This window comes from Pelodiscus sinensis, chromosome 4, assembly GCF_049634645.1.
Source record: "Pelodiscus sinensis isolate JC-2024 chromosome 4, ASM4963464v1, whole genome shotgun sequence".
Classification (NCBI taxonomy): Eukaryota; Metazoa; Chordata; order Testudines; family Trionychidae; genus Pelodiscus; species Pelodiscus sinensis.
Window position 1 is genome coordinate 9,117,665 of NC_134714.1, and position 24,429 is coordinate 9,142,093.

Here is a 24,429-nt window from a genome sequence, read left to right on the forward strand (position 1 = left end):
ATGTAACTTCTAGCCTGTGCCATAAAAATAAAGCCAGGGACTGTACTTCATTAAAAGCTTTGCTTTCGTCTTCAAGCGACTCAGTGGTTAATGTACAAATTCAACAGTTGTGCCAGCCGCCTTTGCTTTTATGCCTTCCTCGGACACACGTATCCCCCTACTGCTGCCATCTGGTGCCGATAACATATCGCCAGGGCAGACTGTTTTAATTTCCTGCATGCTATCAGCGGTACACAGGTAACCCTGGAAACCGGCATTTGCGACATTCTGCTGTTTCTTTGTGTTCATTACCAAGAACGGCTTGTGACCTGCGAAGCAGCAAGCCGGGACTTGAGAGAGTCACGTCTCCACGGGCAGGGCACAAACCAAGTTGGGCAGCTTCTTTACAGGGGCCCTTCTGCTTCTAAGCCATGTCTCCTTCCTACAAGCACAGCAGCGGTGGAGGGGAGATGCTGGCAGTGGAAAGGGGACACGCCTCCTAAGGATAAGGGTTTCTCCATTAGAGGTGACAAGCAGCAGGAGCAGGCGATGGAGTGCCAGCAAAGCAGGGAGGGGAAAGTGTTTGGAGCCCAGCAGCAGCAGTGGCTGGGGTGGTGCTGCTCCGGGGTACAGCAATCCTGAACCATAAGGGCCAAGAAAAGCACCAAGTGCCAGCAGGCCCACTCTACCGGTCAGCTGGCAAAGTTTGCTACCTGGCACATTCTTGAGACTGGCCTACTAAACAAGCATCCAGTGACCCTAAGCCCAGTGAGAGGGCAACAGAACTGGTGTGATCCCACTGCAGGCACCACAACAGGAGCACCTAGCCTGTCTAGGGGACATGAGCAATCTGGCAGGAGGAAAGCTGTCCACACCTATGAAGATAGCAGAGGGGGAAGAAGAGGGGCCATCCGCTCACTTTCCCCATTTCTTTCTGCATCAATTTACATTCCTTGTCCACCCCTTCAAGGTGCTCCACAGCTCCATGCCGGCCCTTGGCTGGGCTCTCTCCATCTAAGCGTCCTAGGCTGTGGACTAGGGGGTTGAGCAGCATGACTTCTATTCGTTTCCATGGTGCTCAGATGGCTCCATCCTCATCTTTGTCTTCGCCTATGGAAGCCATCACGCCTTCCTCGCTTTGCTCCCTGTTTCGGACAACCTCACTCCACCAGCAAGTCAAGCACCTGCGCTCTGCTCCTGTATACCCACCCTCCGCCTTCAGACTTTTCTTCCCTGGAGCTTTGCACAGTGCCAGGACCCAGTGGTTTCTCCTACTGAGCCAAAGCAGAACACAGAGAATGAATCTCTCTCTCTCCCCCGCTTCTCTCGGTCACTCGTCGTACTTGTCTAACTGACAAAGCACCTCACCAAAAAGCTGGGGAGTTTCGCTTATGGATAAAGTGCCAGGCGCTCTTACTCCTACCCTTGCTTGGGATACACCAAGCATCGGAGAGCTAGCATGGAAGCTGGATGATATCCAGCTTCAAAGCAGGCTAACGGGCAGCAAGGATGGAATGGGGAGGATATGATGTAATGGCAACAAAGTCTCTCTCTCATGGGCGACAGAGAAGGCACTGCCTAAAATTGCCTACACTGCCCAGCTACCTGGGAGGGCCTGGGACCATGGTGCAAGGCAGCCCGGCTCCCAGGGAAGGCTGGGGCCATGCCATACAGCAGCTCTGGCCCTCAGCTGGGGTTGCATGGGGCTTGGCTGGGGTGCAGGGATTGTTGTAGGGGCGTGGCTTTGGGGGAAGGGGCGTGGCTTCAGTTGCCTTCACCCGCTGTCTCTTCATGGACCCTTCGGAAACACGATGTTGAAGAACGCGACCTTGAGCAAACAGGAGAATTTACAGCACCCGTCACTGCACAGGACGTGGGATATCAAATCTAGGTGAGAAATGGGGCGTGTCAGAGTGAATGCTGCCTTCGGAGCGCTGCTGAGAAGACTCAGCAAAAAGGATCCCAGAGCAGGCCTGGGGCCGCACCAAGCATTACGGATGCTCCGCCCAATGGCTAGTCGCGAAGCCACTGGCATTGCCTGAACCTGGCAGCTGCTGTTCACGACAGGCCGGCAGTGATGTCAGACGCAGCTTTACAACCAAAGCTGTTGCAGTGTCAAGCAGAAGGCTTGGAATGGCTGAGAATTCAGTAAGTTCTTGCTGGGAATACATCCGGTGTCAGGCCCCAGGCACAGCCCTAGGACGAGAGCGGGAACAGCATCTAGCTAGTCAGAAGAAATTGATGTCCATGGAAAGGACCTTTCTACGCTTCCATCAAAAGCAGCTCGCTGACCAGGGAGTTTTGTAGGGCCAAGTTACACAGTAATGGAGATTTGTGTTAGCCTGACTTTACAGATGGAAAGAGAAAGAGAGACGGTTAAGTGACATGTCCATGGTCACACAGAGTGGTTGTTGCAGACACAGGAATTAAAACACCCATCTCTTGAACCCAGTCCAGTGCTTTGGCCAGGAGACCATCCTTCCTCCCCCAGGCTTTCAGGACCAGAAGGGGAGTGCCATGAAGCCAGTGCGAACACAGTGAACAGAGGACCTGACAGCTTCACTGGGAAAGATGGGAGGGGTGCTACTTTGTGCCCTTGGAAGGGGCGGGGCTGGGGGGAGCCAGCCCTCAGCACTATGCAGACCATGATGCCCCCACCACCACCACCTAACCCTCAGCGCTGCCCAGAGAGCACCATGCAGCTCTGACAGCAGTTTAAAGGGCCCAGTGCTCTGGCCGCTGCTGCAGTAGCGGTGGTCGTGGCCAAGTGCTCCGGGCTCTTTCACACTCACAGACACCCCGAATTGATAGGGCTGCATAGCAGGCAACAGCTCCAGGTCTCATATCCAATAGGCAGGGTTAGCTAACTGAAAGAATCTCTCCAAAGCAGCCTGACCCTGCTGCGAGGCGTCCTTTCTGCTCAGACTTTGAGAGTAAGCTTTCAAGTGAAGAGTTTGAAGGCTGCTTTTCCTCTGAAGGCTGCTTTCTGCTGAGAACAATCCAGATTTGTAAAACTGACGTCCGGCAAGAAGTGGCATCGCACGCCTCACGGCGGCACCAGTCTGCAGTGACTATACTCAGTAACCGGCTGCTCACGGACGACTGCTTTGGGTTAGATAAAGCAAGCTAGAGCTAGCTGCTGTAGCCCACCAGATATCAGGGCCCTGGTGCAGCAGGCACTGTACAGTCAGTCCCTGTCTCAACGTCCTTACAATCTAAAGAGACAGAACAGAGGCACAGAAAAGAAGAGCAACTTGCTCGTTGGAGGCTCTCGTTGCAGCTGAAATAGGAGAATCAGTGGAATGCGAACCGATGAGGGATATGCACAGATCTGCAGGACGTGGCAGCACGGTTTTGCCACAGCTTGCTTTCTTCGCTCCCGCCTCTCCTTGGTGCCGTCTGTTCTATGACATGATGGCTTTAACTGCAGACAACCAGGGCTACAGCCTTCCTGGCCACAGCAACTTCCCAAGGGTTCGGGTCGACTCGGCTAGCTTTTAGGGAGTTCCTTATAGTTTTCATTAGCCTCCCAGTGTACGTGCTCCCATTTTCGACTGCACATAAAATTTGGCTTTGGGGAGTTGTGTATCACCCATATATGTCTGAGGTGACCAGCCAGGAGTGAAAGTCACTGAGAGTTCGGACAGGTACTGTTCTATCACAACCCATCCCCGCTTGTGGGGAGACTTAGGGTGAGGGGTTTGCGATTAATTTCTTACGGGTACCGTTGTCTCCCCTCAAGCGGGGATGGGTTGTGATAGAACAGTACTTGTGTGACGGTGTCGGGGTTCCCCCTGATCCTGCATCCCCATAGCAGCCAGAACAGACTCCACCAGCCAGTAAAATAGAGGGGTTTATTGCTTCTCCAGGATACAGCACAGCCATGATGTGGTTTTGGGACTCAGGGCCAGGGTGCCTCAGACCCCTTGGGTCAGCACTCAGCTTAGTCTGTTCCCTTCGTGTTTCTCAGCCAGAAGCTGCCTCACCCCCAGACACTGCGCCCCAGCCAGGTGGCTGTTTCCACCTCCCTTCCTTTGTGTCTCCCTCTGGGAAGAGACTCGTTCTCTGCTCAAGCTTGGACTAGATGTCTGGGCCAATACACATGCGGGTGAGTCAGTGGGATCACACATTGCAGCGCAGGGGAAGCCTGGGTTACAGAGCAGACAGCACCCCCACAACATCACAACCTGTAAGAAATTTAAGTATGGGGTGGAGTGCGGGGGGCTTAGGGCAGAGAGTTGGGGTGGAGGGGGTGCAGGAATTAAAAGGGGATGTGAGGGGTGCAGCAGTCAGGGTTGGGGGTATGATGAGGGGCTCAGCAGGGGAAAATGAGGGTGCAAAATTCAGGGCAAGGGCTGGGGGTGTGTGTAGGAGTGAGAGCAGGGGGGCAAGGGTGCCAGAGCTGTAACCACCCATAGCAGTCCCCTCTTGCTTTTCCTGCTTCCTCTGACTAGGGAGCAAGAGGAAAGTGCAGAGCCTGCTGCATTCCTCTTGCTCCCACCTGCCCAGGAGAGCGGCAAAGGAGGAACACAGCAGGCTCTGCATTTTCCCCTTGCTTCCTAGTCACAGGAAGGAGAAGAAAAGCATCAGGGACCTGGTATGTGCAGCTGCAGCTCTCCCACCCCCTGAAATGGTGGCAGAGGGTGGGGGCTCAGGGCTGGGGCAGCCCTGGATGGGAGGGGGGAGGGTGCCCCCAGCCAGCCCCTCTAGCCTGCAGGAAGCCCTCACCTCTCCCACTGCAGCCGAGTGCCCCATCCAGCCGGCCAGCTTCTTGCCCGAGTGCTGCACTGGCTTACTACTTTCATCTCTGTAACCAGCCCACCAACGTGGTGTTGAATGAAACCCTAATCATACAGGCACAAGGCCCAGAGCCCCAGTCTAGAACATCAATATGTGGTCTGCTCACCCACCACTTCATGTTATAGTGTCTTTTTTCTGCCTCACCGTTTGGGACCATGTCAGTGAGAGTTGGGAGGGGCAGTTTTGCTTCTCACATATGGCCCCCCCAACTGATTTTTTTTTGTGGGCCAGTAGCTCCCAACCTTCCCCTCCTCTGCCTTAATAGATTCACCCAAGAGCTTATACTTGTCCTAGGAAGAGAACTGTAACCATTAGTCAGTTGCATCATTCTGTGCTGGAAGAGCTAGTATAGTTTTATCCTAATTGTTCTAGGGGGGAGTGGAGGGAAGGAAAGGGGAGGGGAAGACACATTAGCCCTTTAAATCAAAAACTAAAAAGGTGGGGATAGAAGATTTAGTCTCAACTACTATATTCCATTTATTCACCATGGTTAACAGATAAAAAGCCCCACGTATTTAAGGTGTCTTGAGAGCTTTCAATGGCCCAAAATACAGGGTTAATTTCATACAAGTGCCACAGTAGTTGTACAACAGTTCTCAGGTGTATTGTGCAAGGACATGCTGTCTGGCAGGGACCCAGACTAAGGCTTCCTGTCTTCTATAGTGTGATTTTTTTTTGGTTTAACTGAAAGAAAAACACTCCCCCCCTCACCTGGAGATTTGCACTCCATCACTTTAGCTAGCCCCTCTCCCATTCGTAGAACCCCCCTGTATTTCTTGTATCTTGTCCAGTAGCAGATGAGGGAAGAGAGGTATTCCTCTTGATCTGTGAAGCTCTAAAGAACTCTGTTTGTCCCTTACATTTTTGCAAGCCCTCCACTGCAAGATACCTATTCTACTTCAGCCACAGAGAGAGCCACAAAGGAAAGGGAAATTGCGAGCGCCTAAAGATAACTTAGAGAAAACCTAATTGAGCTGAACACTTAAGCCCTTTCCAAACATACTGTATTAATATGACAGCTACAGTTCAGATCAAACACAGACACTTTCCGGGGGGAGGGAGGCACTAAGTAAACACGAGACGTAAAGTTAGGTGTAATCTTTTAAGTATCACAGCAACAATTCCTCCTCTGATCCCGAATTAAGGTACTGCTGGGGAGACTTTGATGTGTCGTAAAACTAACAGTGGGCATCCATTGAGAAGCAGCTCAGGCAGATGCGAAATAAAACCTTTATCTCCAGCCTAATAGCGGATGAAAGCAAAATGAGAATCAGATGAAAACAAGGAACAAGAGACCTTTTCGGGATTTTGCGTCAGAGGAAAGAGAGGACCTGTTGCTATAGAGACTATTTGCATGGCTTTCATGTGACACAGGCAAGCAAAAAAATCACCTCTGGCAACCAAGGGCAGAATCTGCCTCTCCTGACAGCTGATTGGATAGGTCAAGAGAATGAGAGATGACAGCCCGATGCAGAATAGCAACCGGCTGCATTCGGTCAGTTTTACAAACACTTTTGACGCTTGAATTTGCTTCCTTCGACTACCCGCTGTGATCGTGGAAACATGCAAAGCACATAGGCAGCTTTCGCTCCGACCTAAGCCACTTTCAAAGCAGCTGATGGTCAAGTTTCAAAGAGGCCCTTTCATTTCAAAAAGCATTTCTAGTGTGAGGGGAAATACTTGCTAACCCAGGGATTTCCAGATACAATTCTTCTAATAGGCAGATTAGCCAACGACGTTAAGCAACAGTTAGCCTCTTGCTGCTTCTGAAACACAGGTATAGTTTTTACTCTGTGCAAGGCAGCATAGTTTTCCCTTTCCCTAGGGATCAGTGCAAAGTGAGTAAGAACAGGAGGAGCAGGGGGAGAGAATAGCTCAGTGGTTTGAGCATTGGCCTGCTATACCCCAGATTGCGAGTTCAATCCTTGAGGGGGCCACTTAGGGATCTGGGGCAAATCTGTCAGGGACAGTACTTGGTCCTGCTGTGAGGGCAGGGGACTGGACTCAATGACCTCTCAAGGTCCCTTTCAGCTCTAAGAGATATACCTATCTCCATATGTTAAAGTTATAGGTAAAGAGGGAAAGCAAGAAGCACTCACAGAAAAGTCCAATAGGGTTTAACAAGCACCCTGAGATTCAGACAAGCATCTTTAATCAAGTCAGTTTAATATATTCGAGGGCAAGGTAGGATAATCACTCTCCTTTAGATGACGGAGTCAAAGACAGCTGTGATCTCACCTGCAGTTATAGCAAAATGCAGGACAATGTAGCACTTTAATAAACCATCTTGTTAGTCTTTAGATGATGAGCTTTCGTGGGCCAGACCCACTTCCTCAGATCAAATATTTGATCTGAGGAAGTGGGTCTGGCCCACAAAAGCTCATCATCTAATAAACCATCTTGTTAGTCTTTAAAGTGCTACATTGTCCAGCATTTTGCTTCAGCTACCCCAGACTAACACAGCTACATTTCTATCACTATTCTGCAGTTATAGGCACTGGACTGAGAAGGATGTCCAGATCCAACTGACATTGCTTAAGCAATCTCTGAAGCCACGGAATGAGTGGGAACAACCTTCATCCAATAAGGTGTGGTCTGTACAGGTCAAGATTAAGGCACGCTGGCAGAACTCAGTGGGGTGGTAAGATTTGATTGTGCTCAGTGATGTGGAATGATAGACTTAAAAAAAAAAAAAAAAAAAGAATGTGCACAAACTCCAGTCACAAGCTATGGCTGTACTGGGTGTGGGTGGAAACAACAACTGTATTGATTTGAAACTAATGTAATTTCAGGATGCCACCGAAACCCTAAATTGCTGTGGGGAAAGCAGCAAAATAATAAACCAAAGATTGAAATCTTTGCTCTAGCCACATATTCGTGTTAGGAGGTGATTGCTGTTAAAGAAAACATTCTTGACAAGCAAGGCATGAATGTTACAGTGGCTTTTAATAAGGAAGAGTGACACAGAAGCAGTCAGGGTTTCTTTTTTTTTTTTTTTTTTTACTGAAACAGATTGAACAGTAATAATTCACAGCCTCATGCAGATAATTTAGTTTTGTTGTGGCATTGTAATGGTCTAAAGTTTTCAGAAAGAAGAGATTCCACAGGATTCAAAGTTTCAAGAAACCTTTATTAAGGGAAGAGGTTCCCAACTAAAGGATACATGGGCTGAAACATTGCTGCCTAAATAGACAACATAACTAAAAAAAGGGAGCAATACAAGAATTAAAACAGGCATCAAATTCACATTGTAAGACTCCTGTAGGCAAGAATGTTATGCAGGGGAAACAAAGTTTGTCTGTCATCTCCTCTCACAAGGAATAGAACTACATGCTCCACCTCAGATGGAATTGTTTCAGGAACAAGGGCTAATCCCTCCTCTGTAAAAGCAAAGTCTGAAGAATAACTATAATTATATATGTTGTATTAAAATGGAAAAAAAGAGAAGTCAAAATGCGCGGAACATCAATATTGCATGTCATTTGTACAGATTCATTTGGCTTCCTATTAACATATTCTGCATGCACCGCGAGATTGGAGTGTATTCATATGAAAGATTGCAGTTATTACAGATTCTCAGATGTAACCAAGATTTCAGAATTCTCATATTAATAATTGTATCCTTAAAAGACTAATTTGAGGGAGAGCAGGATTATGTGGAGACTCATTAAAATGTATCAAGATTTCATTAAAGGGTTTCATAATGTTACCATAATATCATGAGACCCAGTAAAAACTGAACTTTGAAATAATGCACTAGAAAGGCAGCATAAGAGGAAATAGAGGATCTTCCTCATTAAAGACCTAATACAGATTTTAAAAATTCAGTTAGTATATAAAGCCAAAAAAGTTTTGCCAAACAAGTATAATTTGAAGCATTAATAGTGAGAAAAAGTAGATAAAAAGCCTTGAGTCTTAGCACAGGAGTACATGGGGGAGAGGGGTGGGGAAATTTGATCCTATTATATAATCATGCCCAGCAAGGAATATGTTCCAGCAGGAGAAGTCAATTGATATTAATGGTTTTCATAACAAATATTACACACCTCTGCAAATGTACTGTTTTTGGTAAACAACGTGGCTGTGTCTAGACTGGCAAGTTTTTCCCCAAAATCATTTGTGCAAGAGGGCCAGTGTAAACAGCACAGTACTGTTTTGCACAAAAAAGCCCCGATGACTAAAATGGCGATCGGGGCTTTTTTGCACAAAGCCGCATCTAGATTGGCCACGGATGCTTTTCAGCAAAAAGTGCTTTTGCGGAAAAGCGTCCTGCCAATCTAGACGCGCTTTTCCGAAATTCTTTTAATGGAAAACTTTTCCGTTAAAAGCATTTCTGGAAAATCATGCCAGTGTAGATGTAGCATGTAAGTTTGTATGAAAAGCAGCATTTGAAAACTTATTTGATCCAGTATTACAAATAATGTTTAATTTGAACAGATTGTTTGTACAATGCACCTTTTGTCTCCAGTAACAACAACAACAAAAAGGTAACCCTCCATCTCTTAGATAAAGGTGGTTTGGGCTGATCAAACTGTCTATTTAAGCTACAGACGTGCTATTTTTACATTGTGATGTTTAGCAAATACAGGTCTCAGCAAACCAACCCAGCTTTGGGCACTTATGAGTTTGCTCCCTCTGGAAAATAGCAACAAAATGATATTTATTCAGTACTCTCCATCCAAAAGTCTAAGAAATCTACGCCGTGTACAATTGGTACTGGACATAAGTCCAAATGTCATTTGTTTTGCCTTAAAATGAGAGCTCTGTAGGGCAGAATCATGGTGTAATTAAGATTAAATAAAAAAACCTCATACACGTGTTACAGTTTGAATCATAACATGCTCAGGAAGTAGGATTACTTAACAATTGCATCTAAAAATGTGAGCAAATGTATGTCAAGAGTATTTTATTACTACAAATAAAGATTCTTCACTGAACAACTTTGAGGTAGCACAGAGTCAGTAAATACTGCGTTAAGCAGAGGGACAAATAATACACCACCATATTTTGGGGGCTGTTCTGTACAACAAAAGGTGTGCAACAGCATGACTGGTGTAATTTTTAAAACAGTTACAGTCCTTCATGAACATACTGTTTTATTTAAAGTGCTTCAACATTCTCATATAAACAAGCTGTTTTCCTTCTGCAAATGCCTGACTTGGTTTTTGCTGTGGGATTGCCAGACAAGAACCGTCTAGTTACTGCTCATCTTTTAAAATTAGCTTTGTGGACGTTTCACCATAGCAGAACGCTCACCCTTCTAGTTTGATTGGCAAAAATGGTTCCTAAATCTTCAGATTTGCTGACTTCTAATTTGAATTTAGTGGTAGCCACACGTTTTAGCTTATGCTTGCTCATTTATTGTGTATTTTTTTTTAATAAGTTTGCACTTGGTAACATTTGATAATTTAATAGCCTGACAGGCATCAGCTACCAAGAAAATTGAATAAAGAGAGTCCCCTTCTTCTCCAAAACAAAAAAGAGAATTTTTATGGGTAGTCTAAACCAGATATACAAACACTGAATTACAGACAACCATCTGCTGACAGATTACTCAACTTTACTTTTATATGTGGAAAATCTAATTAAAATTTACAATTTTCCAGATACAATGTACTCCAAGAACCAGTTAGCAGTCTGTGTCTTGTGGGAAATGTTAATTAATTAAATTTAAGACAAGATATTTTTTTTAAAAAAATCCAGTTTCTACCTGATCCTGACTGCTACAGGAAGTTTGTTTGAAAAGAATGTTTCTCCGCAGACAGCCATTTCACTAGCTTTGGATCAGAATGTTGATATTTCTCTATTTGCTGTTCATTGATTTCCCTTCACATCATTGGGGAAAAAAGTCAGAGAAGATAAGAGCTCGTTTCGAGAATTCTAGAACACGCCAATACAGAGGAGTTGTGTAGAAGCATTTACACCTAAGCAAGAGCCAATGTATAACCCAGAATCAAAACTAGATGCTGGTTATAATTCTTCTTGTGATAACTAAAGTCCAATAATATATGGCTGCAGAACATAAGCATGAGTGTAGTCGTAGTACACATCCGTACAGTTATCACTACCAAAATGGCCATGGGATGTACACAGTAGTAGATATCTAAGGAAGGGGCAGGCAAGATACAGCCCATGGGCCAAATCTGAACCACGGCTCATCCCACCAGGGCCCTCAGGCAGGCTCCCTGCCTGCCCCAGGGCTGCTGGCTGTTTCACGTGCCTCTTTGCGCCATGGAGAAGGGGAGACTTTGTGAGTTGCCACTGCTCCCAGAACAAGTGTTGCAGTTCCCAGTGGCTGGAAACTGGCCAATGGGAGCTGCAATGATTGTGCTGGGGGTGAGGGCAGCATGGAAGTTTCCCCCTCCACCGCAGCACAGAGAGGTAAAACAGCCAGTTTCTGTGAGCAGCCTGGGGCTTCCTCAAGCAGGGAGGGCCCTGCTGTGCTGCTGGCTCGGAAATACCTAGGCGAACGCCTCCTAGTCAGAGCCTGGCTCTGGCACCCCACCCCCTTCCACACCACAACTCCCTGCCCCAGGTCACCACAGAAACCCTCTCCCAACACCACGCCCAAGATCACAACTTCCCAGAGCCTGCACCCCTTCCTACCCCTTTTCCATAGGCCAGAATCCTCTTCTCTACCCCAAGCTCCCTTCTGCATCCATCCTCGTCCCAGACACTGCACCCCTTCCTAGAAAAGTGCGGCCCTTGACCAACTAACCAAAATCTTGGAGCGGGCCCACTCCCCATCAAAAATTATTGCCCACCCCTGCTGTAAGGGATTGTCTTCACTACTGGCCAGATGGATGAAGCAGCAGGATCAATCCAGCAGGGGTTGATTTATTGAGTATTGTACAGGATGTGAATTTCCAGCCATGCTACACTTAAATTGCTGCACCGAGACAGCTGCGCCATGATAATGTAGATGCTTCTACACTGACAGGACAGCATCTCCCATCAGTGTAGTTAATCCTCTTCCACAGCAGGCAGTAGCTATGCTGACAGGAGACGTTCTCCCATCGACATGACCACCTATGGAGACTGCGTTAAGTCTGTAGAGCTACATCGTGCAGGGTGCGGATTTTTCACAGCCCTAAGCAATGTAGCTAAACTGACAGAGGTCTATAGTGCAAACATAAGAGCAGCCACACTGGGTCAGACCAGTTTTTAAATAGTTGCTAAAGCCAATTAAAACATGGTTCTTTGCAAAAAAGTTTTCCAGTTAAGGGTCAAATTTACTCTTGAATCATTAAAGTCTTACAATACAAGCAAAAAGGTTAAATATTTCTGTTACTTCAAAGCAGTTTCCAAAGCAGAAAAATATTTAATGCCTTTCAGGTCTTTCTTACACACCCTAAAGAAACAGAATAGGGCAAAACCACAGAATTTTCTCCTCCTTTGTGAATCAACCTTTGAAAATACTAATTGTAGAGGACACCATTGCAAAAAAAGCAAACATTCTGGGATGCATTAACAGGAGTGCTGTAAGCAAGACACAAGTAGTAAATCTTCTGCTCTACTCTGTGCTGATTAGGCCTCAACTGCAGCGCTGTGTCCAGTTTTGGCACCACATTTCAGGAAAGATGTGGAGAAACTGGAGAAGACCCAGAGAAGAGCAACAAAAATTATTAAAGTTCTAGAAAACATGAGCTATGGAAGGTGGGGAGAGACTAAGAATTGGGTTTGTTTTGTCTGGAAGGCTTTGTCTTCACTGACAGTTCTTCTGGCAGAAAATATGAGAATGAGTTCCTTATTAGCATGTTTTCTGCCTTTTTTTGTGCAAGGGGTTTTTGCACAAAAAGAAGCAGTGTGGACGGGGGCTTTTTGCACAAAAACCCCGTTTTGTGCAAGATCCTTATGCCTGTCCCTGTCTCAAGGTCCCTTCCAGTTCAATGATTCTACACATACCGAATACATTAAAATGTGAGCTTTGGAAAATGCCAGTCATACAAAGTTGTACGATGGCATTCAGAGCTCTCCTGCTTTCTCCTTCAGAGGCACAACAAATAGCTAGCGAGAAAACTCTGGCTTTTGCCCATCTCTTTCAGCTAACTCAGACCCAAGAACCAATATATAGCACTCAGCCAATCAAGCTGACTAAGTAACGTGGCCCCCCATCTTTTCATTTACAGAGTTGAACTGAATATTTTAAACAGTCACACATTTTATACAGTGCACGTCTCCTCAAAGCCATCCTTACTCATACGCAGTTGCATAGGGCACCTGAAAGGTTGGGGCACCCCTGGATCTTAACCCCTGTTCTGTGGCTCTGCTTCCTCCAGAGAGGATCTAGTTAACTTAAAAGTGAAAAAGTTTGCCTGACCTATTAGCAGAACATTGAACTTGTGAAAGAGCCATTCAAGCAGGAATGAAGCAATTTAACTGGCATTTGCCAACCCCAGATGTATTCTGTCGGTTCCCGAATTCACTGTTAGTCTACAGAAGCTTAGTTTAAAATTTGTTTCAAAAATATTTAATTGGTGAGTTGAAGATCATAAAAAAAAAAAAGTCAGATCTTTAAAAAAATTGTCATTCCCCCACTTGCTAGTAGGCATAGGGGCACCAGTTTCACAGTACTACGTAGGGCCAAATAAATTCTAAGGACAGCTCTGCTTTTCCTGACCTTACACTCTCCGGTCTTCCCTAAATTTGATGTTTGAGTGCATTGAGCATCTGGGATTTCTCTGGACTATTTACAACAAGAAATTATTTCTTTAGAAATAAGCTACCCCTCTCTCCAGTTGTATAACTAGAAGACTGAATCTCAGATCTGTGATTCTAAAAGCCTGCTGCCACACTGCATACACTTGGACTAGCTGCAGTTATGTGAATCCCTTCTTCAGATTTGGCTCTGCAGCCACAGAACAGCTGGGACTAGATTCCCTAACCAGACCAAAGCCCCCTTGCACTAGTAGATATACAAACATAGTAAGAGGCAGTCCCTGCTCTGGAGTGTTTAAGATATAAATAGGAGCTATAGTTTAAAAAAATCCCCTTGACTAGAACTGCATTTAAGGCTCTCCATTATGCATGTCAAATCAGTGTCAGCCTTACGTTTAAGTCCTCTCAGTACCTGCATATTTTGCTAGGTAATCACAGGTTTCACCCACAGCCACTACTGTTTACTTTCCAATCTAGCCAATGGGAAGAAGTGTGTGTGTGTGTGGGGAGGGGAATAAGATGGTGTACCTTCAAATGGAGAACGAGAAGGGGTATTCTGGGAGTGGGAGGGGGGAGGAGAAGAGACAAGGGAGGGGAAGAGGAGCGAAGCAGCTGGAAGATGACCGCGCTTCCCCTTACGGTGTGAATGAGGGAAACGAGCACCATATTCACACTGCAGCCTCACCTGTCATTTTTGGAATGTTCACTTTTTAAAAAAAATATAATGAACATTCTGAAAATAAAACCACAAGCAGCCACAAGGCTGGATTTCTGTGTAGAGCAGGCATGTCCAAAGTCTGGCCCGCGGGCCAATTGCGGCCCGTGTTCCGGTTTAATACGGCCCCACAGGTAATTTGGCAATATCTATCTTTTATGGCCCCCAACGAATCCATATGTATTGAGATGAATACATTGTAAAATCTCAGTTAGTCAGTTGGTCTAAATCAGTTATAAATATATTTGGACACAACATGTATACTTGGTGTTATGTTCCTGTTCATATTTTTTGAACTTAAAAGTTGACAGACAACCTTTATTACCAATAATATGTAATGTACTTTACAATGTTCCTGACATATATTTCAGCTTCCTGGATTTTTTTTTCATCTGGCCTTCAGATATGAAAGGCAGAGTGATTTAACACCTGTTTAGATTTGTCATCCATGTGACGAAATGAAAAGTATGCAGTTTGCAATAAACTTTGCATAAAATAGTTAATTTGCATTTAATTTTAATGGTTCAAAGAATGTCAGGCAAAATGGTCGGCCCTCACGCATGTTCACTTCATCAAATCTGGCCCTCTTTGAAAAAAGTTTGGACACCCCCTGGTGTAGAGGCTTCTGCAATATACTGCGACCCAGTTCTACCCTCCTGTCCACATACACATCTTCGGAGCGTGGCGGACTCTGCCTAGGGCAGGGGCTGCCAGAACACTGCTCCAAAGAGCTCTCCCATGAGTTTCCCCCCCTCACACCCAACATCCTCCCAAGCTCCATGACACCCACTGAGTTACTGATCCCCAAAGGGGAACGGCCGAGTCACATATGAGAAAGTTCCTGCATCAGAACAAGAATCAGCAGCAAACAACTAATTTTTTGTACTCACAGCCTCCCCTGGACCCTCTATGACACCACACTGAACAGCAGTGCTGTGGCTCTGTGGCCTCATGAGGTGCTCCCTAGCTAGATGGAGGCTGGAGACATCCCACTGAGAGTCCTGACAGAATCCAACAAGGCTGTACGGGGCACAGCAAGGAGGAAGTGCTATGGAACGCGCTAGAGATCCGGTAATTTCTCACTGAGGTTGCCGATGGGAGTGGTGATTGGACACTGGCACAGAGAAGAGGCAGCTGGCTATTGTGGGAAACCTCCGTTGACTTTACATAGTGGTCAGAGGATGAGGCCCTATAGCTTGACAAATGAGAACCATCCACCAGGCAGGGTGAGAAGAAGAAAACTAGGGGTTTAACTGGGAGTGCTGAAGTGGAGAAGAGACAAGGGAGGGGAAGAGGAGCGAAGCAGCTGGAAGATGACCGCGCTTCCCCTTACGGTGTGAAAATGAGGGAAACGAGCACCATATTCACACTGCAGCCTCACCTGTCATTTTTGGGAGTGCTGAAGTGGGCTGCAGACCAGACTCGTCTCCAGGTTTATCTTTCTATACCTTGCGGCTCATAATAACTAGCTTTTTTTGAGCTGCCTTTGAGTTACAGACAATTGAGTACCTACATCTGTACATCTCTCTCAGGGACCAGCAAGCAGATACGTTTTCATCTGTGACAAAGTATATATAAACTTTTTTTAAAAAGGAGTAAAACTCTGTCAGTCATATTTTTATTTTATATATAAATAAAAAAAAACTTTCTTTCCCCCCCCCCCCATCATAAAATCTCCATGTTTTCTACCCTAGGCAGTGTTCTTACAGAATAAGAATTGAAGCAAGACTATCAGGAAAACTACTCATGTGTAGTTACAATCTATATATTTGCTCAGCTAACTCTCTGAACCCTCATTAGGAGGGTAGAGGAATAATGCATAAGTCTGGGGGTATAAAGTGGAGTTTGAAAGGCCTAGCAAATAACTAGAAGTTGAAAGACTAAATGCACTAGTGAAAGGCAAGGGTGAAATGGTTCACTAGTGAAGACAAAGTCCATAGTCCCACATGCAACACATGGCTGCGGTAAGGGGAGGGTACTGTTACTGAACTCGGTGGCGTGCCTCCCTTTTCACATAGTTATCTAGGTGCAGTTATTGTAAGACTCCATGTGCCTCTTGCTACTAGAAGGGAGAAGATGGCTTACGTTCCTTCTTCCCATCAAAGCAGCAACGTAGCTAGGAGGAGGAAGAAAGTGGTGGAAAGCTTCCTCTTCCTCCTCCAGCCTGTTTTATGGTTTCTCCTCCCTTTCAAGGAGTGCCAGAACCTGTTGCCTCTGAGGCTCACTGGCACAACTCGATTGTGTCACTGATGCCGTACGGTTTTGGATAGTAGCCATGAAACCAATCTCGTTAGTTTCACACTGTTGCGGCTTGATAATGCTATTGAGTAGACAAGGGAGCTGTAGATCCAGGAAGGAAACTGCACTTGCTTTTGTCTGATCCTATGCAATCACAAGGCTTTTTAAAAAGTTGACGCTTGAATCCTACAGAAATTGCTAGGCTACAACATAACTCACTTCTGCCCTAATAAATCTGAGAGTCTCCAAGGTGCCACAGGACTCCTCATTGTTTTTGCAGACGCAGACTAACACAGCTGCCCCTCCAAGACTTTTCACTTGAGAGTGGCGAGCAGCAGAGAGGTTTTGGGTTGTTTTTTTCCCCCCAAATCCTTGTATTATTATGTGCATTAAAGTAGCATTTAAAGTCCCCAGTCAGGACAGGGCCCTGTTGCACTAGATATTGTACAGACATTGTAGAATCGGTCTCTAACCAAAGAGTTTAGACAGGGAGAGGGGGCTACATACCCTTCTTGCTTAGCCCAGCCAGCAGTATGGAAGTTTAAAGCAAATACCTGGAAGATTTAGTTGCAAATAGTTTGCAAGGTAAGGGACTGAGAAAAGGAAAAACATTGTGAAAGCAGCAGTTTCATACCTACGCCCTTGAGAAGAAGGGATGTTAAAATATGCTTATTTTTGTGAACAGGTAACCAGGGGCGGCCCGTGAGCCCAGGCAAACTAGGCAGTTGCCTTGGGCGGCACTGGCCCGGGTGCCCGATAATGACGTCACAGCCATTGACGGCCGTGCAGGCGGGGGTGCCGATCGTGCCTTCCGCCTGGAGCGCCAGCTGCCACAGCCGGCCTCAGGCCGCTCCTGCAGGTAACAGAAGGAGGGTGCAGGCGGCTTAGCAGGAGCTGGCATTAGCAGGGTTGGGGAACCTTTTTTGGGACAGGGGCTGCTGACTCACTGAAAAATCAAAGTGAGAAGGAAAAAAACCCTCTCTCATGTGGCCCCCCCCCAACTGAGAAGAAGGACACTACCCACAATCCCCACAGCCTGGGGGGGGCAGCCTAGTAAATGTTGTGTGCTCCAGCCATGCGGTGGGGCAACAGGGGGGCTGGAGCAACAGCACAGGCTCCCCAATGTGGAGGGGGACCCTGAGCTTCAGGGGCTAGATTCTGGCAAGCCGGGGACCGCATCTGGCCCCTGAGTTTCCTCACCCCTACACTAGGGATTCTATCAGAGGCAGCAGTGCGGGGTGGCAGGTGGGAGCTGGACCGCGAGGGGAGGCAGGTGTAAAAAGAACATCTCTGTGGGATGCAGAGCAGCCTCTGTCTGCAGGGAGCTTGGACACCCCCTCCGCTCCCCCTCACGGACAGAGGCTGCTTCGTGGCAGCCTCCACTGCCTCCACCCCCCGCACTGCTTCCTCTGATAGTTCGCTCTCTGATAGAGGCAGCGGCACAGGGGGTGGCAGGTGACACCGGAGAGCACCTCTGATAGGTAGCAAGGAGCAGCGGGGGAGTGCGGGCAGTCGATAGGATTAACCGATACGCCTAGGCTTATCAGTTAATCATTTACTTAACTATACGCTAACATCCCTAACTGGCAGGTGCTTACAAGCCAGTTCCCCATGCACACCAGCTTCTGTCTTGCCCTGCCGTCTGATACAGAGGCAGCAGGGGATGGGGGGAGTATAACAGAGTTAAACAAAGAGCCCAGGCTTATCCATTAGCCATATACATGGGTACACGTTAACATCCCTATTGAGAAGTCAAATGTTAAATGGCACTAAATGGACAATATTATGGTGGAACACCATATGGTGAGACCACAATTAAAATTACATCAGAGATTTCAGTTTTAAAATCCTTTCAAAGAAAACCAAGTTCACAGAGGCTTATATTAAAATTTGCCTATTTTGCCTTGCTTGACACCTCAGGTTTGATGGAGCAAGCCCAAAAATCTACACAGGTATCAAACAACTGAGCCAAAAGGGTTAAAAAAAGTGCCCAAGCTCTCAAAAAACCAAAACCTCCACACTTCACGGTGCCGTGAAGACTGGCCAGATCTGGGAGAAAACAGACAAAACTGGCAGAGGTGTTCAGCGAATGCTTGCAACCCTGGTAAATATACTCTATTTCAAGTCAGGGTAGGCACTGCTTCCACTACCTACCCTGAAAGCTCCTGGCATCATGAAATCCTTATGACTTTTTTTTTCCTAGTTCAGGCACACCTGATAAGAGGAAGGAGACATTTTTAAATCATCCTATAGACCAAGAGCATGCAGGAAGTCAGAGGACCAAAATGACAATACTTCCCTATACCCCAGGGAGTTTCCCTACTAGCTCTGACAGCTGTTTGAGTCAGCAGAAAGTTTTGTGAAAGGTTATTGCAAGGATGTTTCAAGAGTAAATTTTCCCATCGTGATTTGTCGCGCAGTGGTTTACTCCACTACTGCATGGAGCATTTATTTTGCTTAATCAAAAGTAAACCTTGGAGTGAGTGGCTGGGGGGGGAAGCAGGGGGGACATCCTGTTCCATTCCATCATGGATGAATCACTGAAGACAACTTTCCCCACATTTCCTCACCTCTAGACAGGGTCAGGAGTCATTACCCCAGTCGCTGGATTGCTTTAGGCGGTGGCATCACACAGTGCTTAAGCTAGAGAAAGTTTTTTGGAATCAAACACATTTTACTCTCCCCCCCCCCCTTTTCAGGGGCACTATTTGTCATTAGCCTCCAAGAACAGCCCTTTAGGGCCTGTCTGACTCCTCCTCTCTAGCCCTGATGCTGGACTAGCCCTCCTGCCCGTTTCAACTTCAGTATCTCAGCTGGGCCCCCAACAGGGGAGACACCCTGCACCCACACCGAGCCGATCAATGACGGCTGTCCCGGCTTGCTAGATACCTGCATTCTCTAGGCAAGGTGATGGGGGGGTCCCCCTGCCCTCCCAAACCTTCCCTTCCTGAGAGGGGATGGGGCCCCCATGCACCCCCATACCTGAGATGGTCTCCTGGTAGCCCTTGGTGAAGAACTGCATGGCAGTGGCTGCCCTCCAGGGGGTCCTGAGCAGCCCCTGCCGCTCGGGGTCCTCGCCCAGCGAGCGCAGGATGGTGGTGTAGGCGGCGGCCAAGCTGGGCAGGTGCAGCTCGTTGTCCTCCTCGCTGCGGGTCCGCTCCTCCTTCCAGCTGTCCAGGCACTGCGAGTAGCGGGGCTTATCCAGGGGCCGGCTCGGAGCGGGCGGCGGCTCCTCCGGCGCGTACCCATTGTAGCTCACCGCCCGCGGCTTCCCGGTCTCCATCTGCCCGAGGGCTCGCCCCGGGCGCCCGGGACTTGGGGGTCGGGCCGGGCAGGAGAGAATCGCGCTACCCCCGGCGACTGGGGCAGCCCCTGCGCGCCGGAGGGGAAGGAGTCCCCGGGTCTCCGTGCGCCCTTGCGCGCCGGAGGGGAAGGGGTCCCCGGGTCTCCGTGCGCCCTTGCGCGCCGCGTCCCCGCGCGCCTGGCCGGGGTCCCCACGTCGGGAAGCGCTGGCGCTGAGCGAGGACCGGCTCCGGGACTCTGCGCTCGCCCTTCCCGGCACGGTCCCCCCCTTTATAGCGCGGCCGGCTCCTGCCATTGGGCGCCCCGGCCCGTGCGTCACGCTGCCCGGCTGCCTGTAAGTGGATCAGGGCGCGCAGGCTGGAGCAGGCGGAAGCCGCGGCTGCCCGGCAGGTTCCCCGCCCCAGGCGCTGGGAGGGTCCAGCTGGCAGCGGGGGCGCAGCTGTGCCCAAGGGGGCGCCGCCTGGCTCTGGCGCCGGAGCCCAGTGCGTCCCCAACCGGGCTCCCCTCCTTAGGCGGGCTGGGTCCTCTCCCTTGCGCTCACACCGGGGGTGAAAGTAACAGCGCTGGGAGCGCTGAGCTCCGGGAGCGCAGGCACCAGTCCCTGCCAGACGCCTGTGCAATAGGCAGAGAGGCGTTTCCCTGGGAGGCACCTGCCCCGCTGGAAACAAGCATCGGGGCCGGGCTGTACAGGAGGGCTGCTTTCTTGGCTACTCGTCCCACCCACGCAGAGCGCGAAGCAGGCAGCAGTCAAGCCCTGCAGCGGCCCTAGGGACACTCCTCTCATCAATTCTTTTGCCTGCTTCCCTTCCGCCCCTACTCAGCCACTGTGGGCCGACATGGGCCCGGACGGAGCACAGCTCTGTGGAGTGGCAGTGTGTGTAAGCGAAGGTGGGAGAGCTCAGGTTGGAAGCAGTGGACTCTAGCTTAAGTCTCTGTCATGGTGAAAGAGGTGTGGGAGTGTATGTTCTACACTCGCACTTGCTCCATAGCTGGCAGTTTTAGACTCAGAGGCTGGTACTGAAGGCTGCATGTGTAGGCAAGCTCCTATTTATGGGAGGACTAAGACTTTGGGCTGGTTATTCAGAATGAAAAGGTGGCATCTGAGGAACCCGGTTCAGTAGTTTTCAACCTTTTTCATTTACAGATCCCAATAAAATATCAAATAGAGGTGCTGACCCTTTGGGAAAATCTTAGGCCTTGTCTCCACTACTGTGATCAGTCCACTGGCTGTTGATTTATCATGTCTCCTTAGATACAATACAGGCCTGTGGCCAAGAATTTCTGGGGGGGGGAGGGGGGTGCCTTTTTTGTAAATGTGGACCGCAAGGGTGTGAATGCACCCCCATGGTCTTCCAAGTGGGGAAATCCACCCCAGCCCATCAGAGCATGGGAGGGGGAGGTTCAGGGAGCACACTACTCCTGCCTTCTCCTGGCTGGCTGGAGCATGCTTACTTCAAGGGGGGGGGGAGGCTTTTGCACACCTCCTGCATCTGGGCCTGCAATAAATTGATCTCTGCACCCTCTCCTGTCAAGGTGGGTACTCCAGCAGGGTGAGAAGAGTAGCCGGTGTCGATGAGAGCACAAGCGCCGCTGGCCTTACTGCACACAAGACACCATGGTGAGTACACTGACTGCAGCTATGCAAATAGCATAGCTGATGTCATGTAGAGCTGATTGACGGTTGGGGTTAGGGGAGACAAGGCTTTAGACATAACCTGCGGACTCCCCAGGAACCTGCAGACTGCAGGCTGAAAAGAGGTTACTTACCTGCATCTGGAGGTTCTTCAAGATGCTTGGTCCCTATTTGTATTCCAAAGGCAGACATGAATCCCAGGCACCCGAATGATGCACAGCGGCATGCACTGACACACGTATGTTGTTCTCACAACTGCAGCCGAGGCTATAAGAAGCATTCAGGACACCACTCCAGGCAGTGTAGGCAGCAGCAGAGGGGAGGGAGAAAGGTACTGGAATCCAAATAGAGATCACACATCTCAAAGAACCTCCAATTACAGGTGTGGAGTCGTCTTCCTCTTCAAGTGATGGCCCCTAATCCCTATGGATCCAAACGTGGCTGCACGGCAAGCAATGATCAGTATGGAGCGTGAGGACTTGCGAGAAGTCACAGTCTGCGGTACGGCTCCGCCTATGGCTGCATCAGGAGCTACTATTGAGGCCAAGCCATAGTGAGACGTGAATGGAAGGTTGGAGCTCCACACGGCCGCCCAGCAAATGTCCCCAACCTTCATCCATATGAAGTGAGCAGCACCGCTAAGTAGTGGAGGTATATTAGTGTAGTATTTGCCAATGCAGTGAGGTCTATTTGGAGATGGGCTGCGCGAAAAGGGATGGTCACTTGCAACATTCAGCAAGGGCAACGGAGTTTGGGCGAAACCTAGAAGTCATGGTTGCACTAGAGGCAGAAAGCCCATGCGTGTTGGATGTCAGGAAAGGGCAGTGGTCTGGTGCCGGTGGGAGGCGAGAGATTCATGATAGAAGAGTAAGAGGTAGATACACTGGATGAGGTGGAATGCAGGCATCACCTTAGGAATGAATTTGGGTACAGGTGTAAGGAGGCCTTGTCCTTGTAGAAGATTCAGGGGGCCGGGTATCAACCATCACGGCCAGTAGTTTGCTAATTTGTCGTGCCGATGTGATGGCCATCAAGAAGATTGCGTTCGCTGAAAGATGGAAGAAAGAGCACATGGCGAAGGGTTTGAAGAGTGACCTGGTGAGGACAGAGAGCAATATTAAGGTCCCAAGAGGTAGATTTGATCACCAATGGAAAGGCTCTGAACAGATCTTTGGATATGTCTATACTACAGAGTTTTTTTGTTGTTGTTTTTTTTTCAGAACAACATTCAATTACGTCCAAACTGCAATCGCATTCTTTCGGGGGGGAAAAATCGAAAGAACTGAAGGGTTTTTCCGACATTGGTAAGAAGCCTTTTTCTGAAAGAGCTCTTTTGGAAAAAGGTGTATGTGGACGGGGAAGAGGGAGTTCTTTCGCAAGAAGAGGAAAGAGGAAAAAGCACAGGTGCCCTGGTAGCCACTCCGTCCATAGCAATCACAGCTTACATGCGAAATAGCATCCATTCAGTGTGGACACACTCTTTCGAAAAAGCAGATTGCTTTTTGATGCGCTTTGGCAGTGTGAACACTCACTTTCATAAGAATTTTCAGAAGATCTCTTCTGGAAAAGCTTCTTCCAAAAGAAGCCTGCAGTCTCTAGACAGCCTTTGAGGAAGAAAATGGTTGCGTGTGTGACAACAGAGATACTATCCATTGTGGGGAAGAAGGGACTGGACACCATCAGGTGGACCTCAGTGGAGTTCTGGGGAAGGGCCAACATTTTGAGCTGGATAGGAATGGATAGAGAGTCTCGTGGATAATGGTGGCCATGAAGTCAGTCAGTGAATCGTGTCCTTTTGGCCCTGGTAGACAAACACCTGCCGTGCACTGGGGCATCACACACCAGGGTGGAGTGTACCCTGTGTGAGAGCTCTATCCAAGCCATGAGGTTGACTTAGCTGAGGTGCCAGAGGCTGCCCTGCATCTGTGTGAGAAGAGAGAGGTGTGCGCAAAGGCAAGGACAAGTGGAAGGGCAGAGAAGGTCTGTGAACCAATATTGGCGAGGCCAAAAGGGGGCTGTCAGTATGGCCAATCTTGCACAGGACTTCCAGGCGGTGGAGAAAGGGTGAAATGTTAATGATGGCAGTTCCTGGTCCAGGGAAGCAGGAAGACTTTGCACCCTAAGTCCACCACCTTGGTTCCCCTAGAACAATAAAGGGGGGACTTTGTGGTTCTTGCTGGTTGTGAAAAGGTCCTCGTGGGGGCTTCCCCGCCTCGGAAGGTCAGAGTGGAGTGTGAGATGGCGCATTTCCATGTCAGCAGGACCTACTGCACTTGTGGGAGTTGCGAGCACCCACAGACTATTGCTGCCATGTTGTTGCAGAACAGCTGAATGCCAAGGAAGTGTAGGAGGGGGAGGAAGGCCCAGCAGGGGAGACGGGGAGCCATCAACTCCAGGACGTTAATGTGAATCCTGGCTTCCCATGGGAGCCAGATGCCTGGGATCGCGTCACCATTTAGATAGGAGTCTCCACTGAGGACGGCGTCCGTGTTGAGAATGGGAGGAGTAAAGGGGCTACCAACCAGGATTTGAAATGGGTTGGTACCCCCAGTGAGGGAGACCAGAATAATCCAGGAGAGCAGGATGGGCTTCACCAAGCAGTCCAGATAAACAGGGGCCACATCTGAAAGCAAAAGCTGGTGAAAATGGGCAGGGGGCTTCATGGAGTGCAAGCCGTCAGGCGGCGCAGGATGGAAAGACCATTGGCAGATGAAGGTGAGCAGGTCGATGCATAAGGTCATCATGTCCAAAGCGGGGGGGGGGGGGGGGGGACAAAGTGATCCACTGGGAGGAAAGCTCAGACGGTGATGAAGTCCAGATGCGCACCAATCAAGGCACCCTTCAAAGGGTTGGAGTATTGCCCCTCTCCCTGTTTGGGGAAGGAGCACTGGAGCATGTCAGACCAGCTGCAGGATGGCCTCATGGATGGGAAGGGCGGTCCAGGAGGGTTCCTGTGTTTGGAGGATGGATCTTGGCGTGGGGTGTCTTGTCTTCTCATCAGGAGAAGAGACAGAGATTGGAGTTAGTCTCTTGTCCAGATATAATGAGGCTCCATTGGGCACCAGCTGAGTTGATGGTACTGCCAGTAGTACCTTTTCCTCCC

At 48.6% G+C, this 24,429-nt stretch overlaps 1 protein-coding gene across 1 annotated transcript in view; it reads right to left on the reverse strand.

The window, feature by feature from the left end:
* GCH1 (GTP cyclohydrolase 1) overlaps positions 1 to 20,210 on the reverse strand; it is a 40,631-nt gene extending 20,421 nt beyond the window's left edge. Inside the window, exon 1 of the mRNA XM_006120119.4 lies at positions 19,373 to 20,210. Within this exon, the coding sequence (XP_006120181.2) occupies positions 19,373 to 19,988 (616 nt within the window). The 5' untranslated portion in view covers positions 19,989 to 20,210. The remainder of the gene's footprint in view (positions 1 to 19,372) is intronic.
* Between the last annotated feature and the right edge of the window lie 4,219 nt (positions 20,211 to 24,429).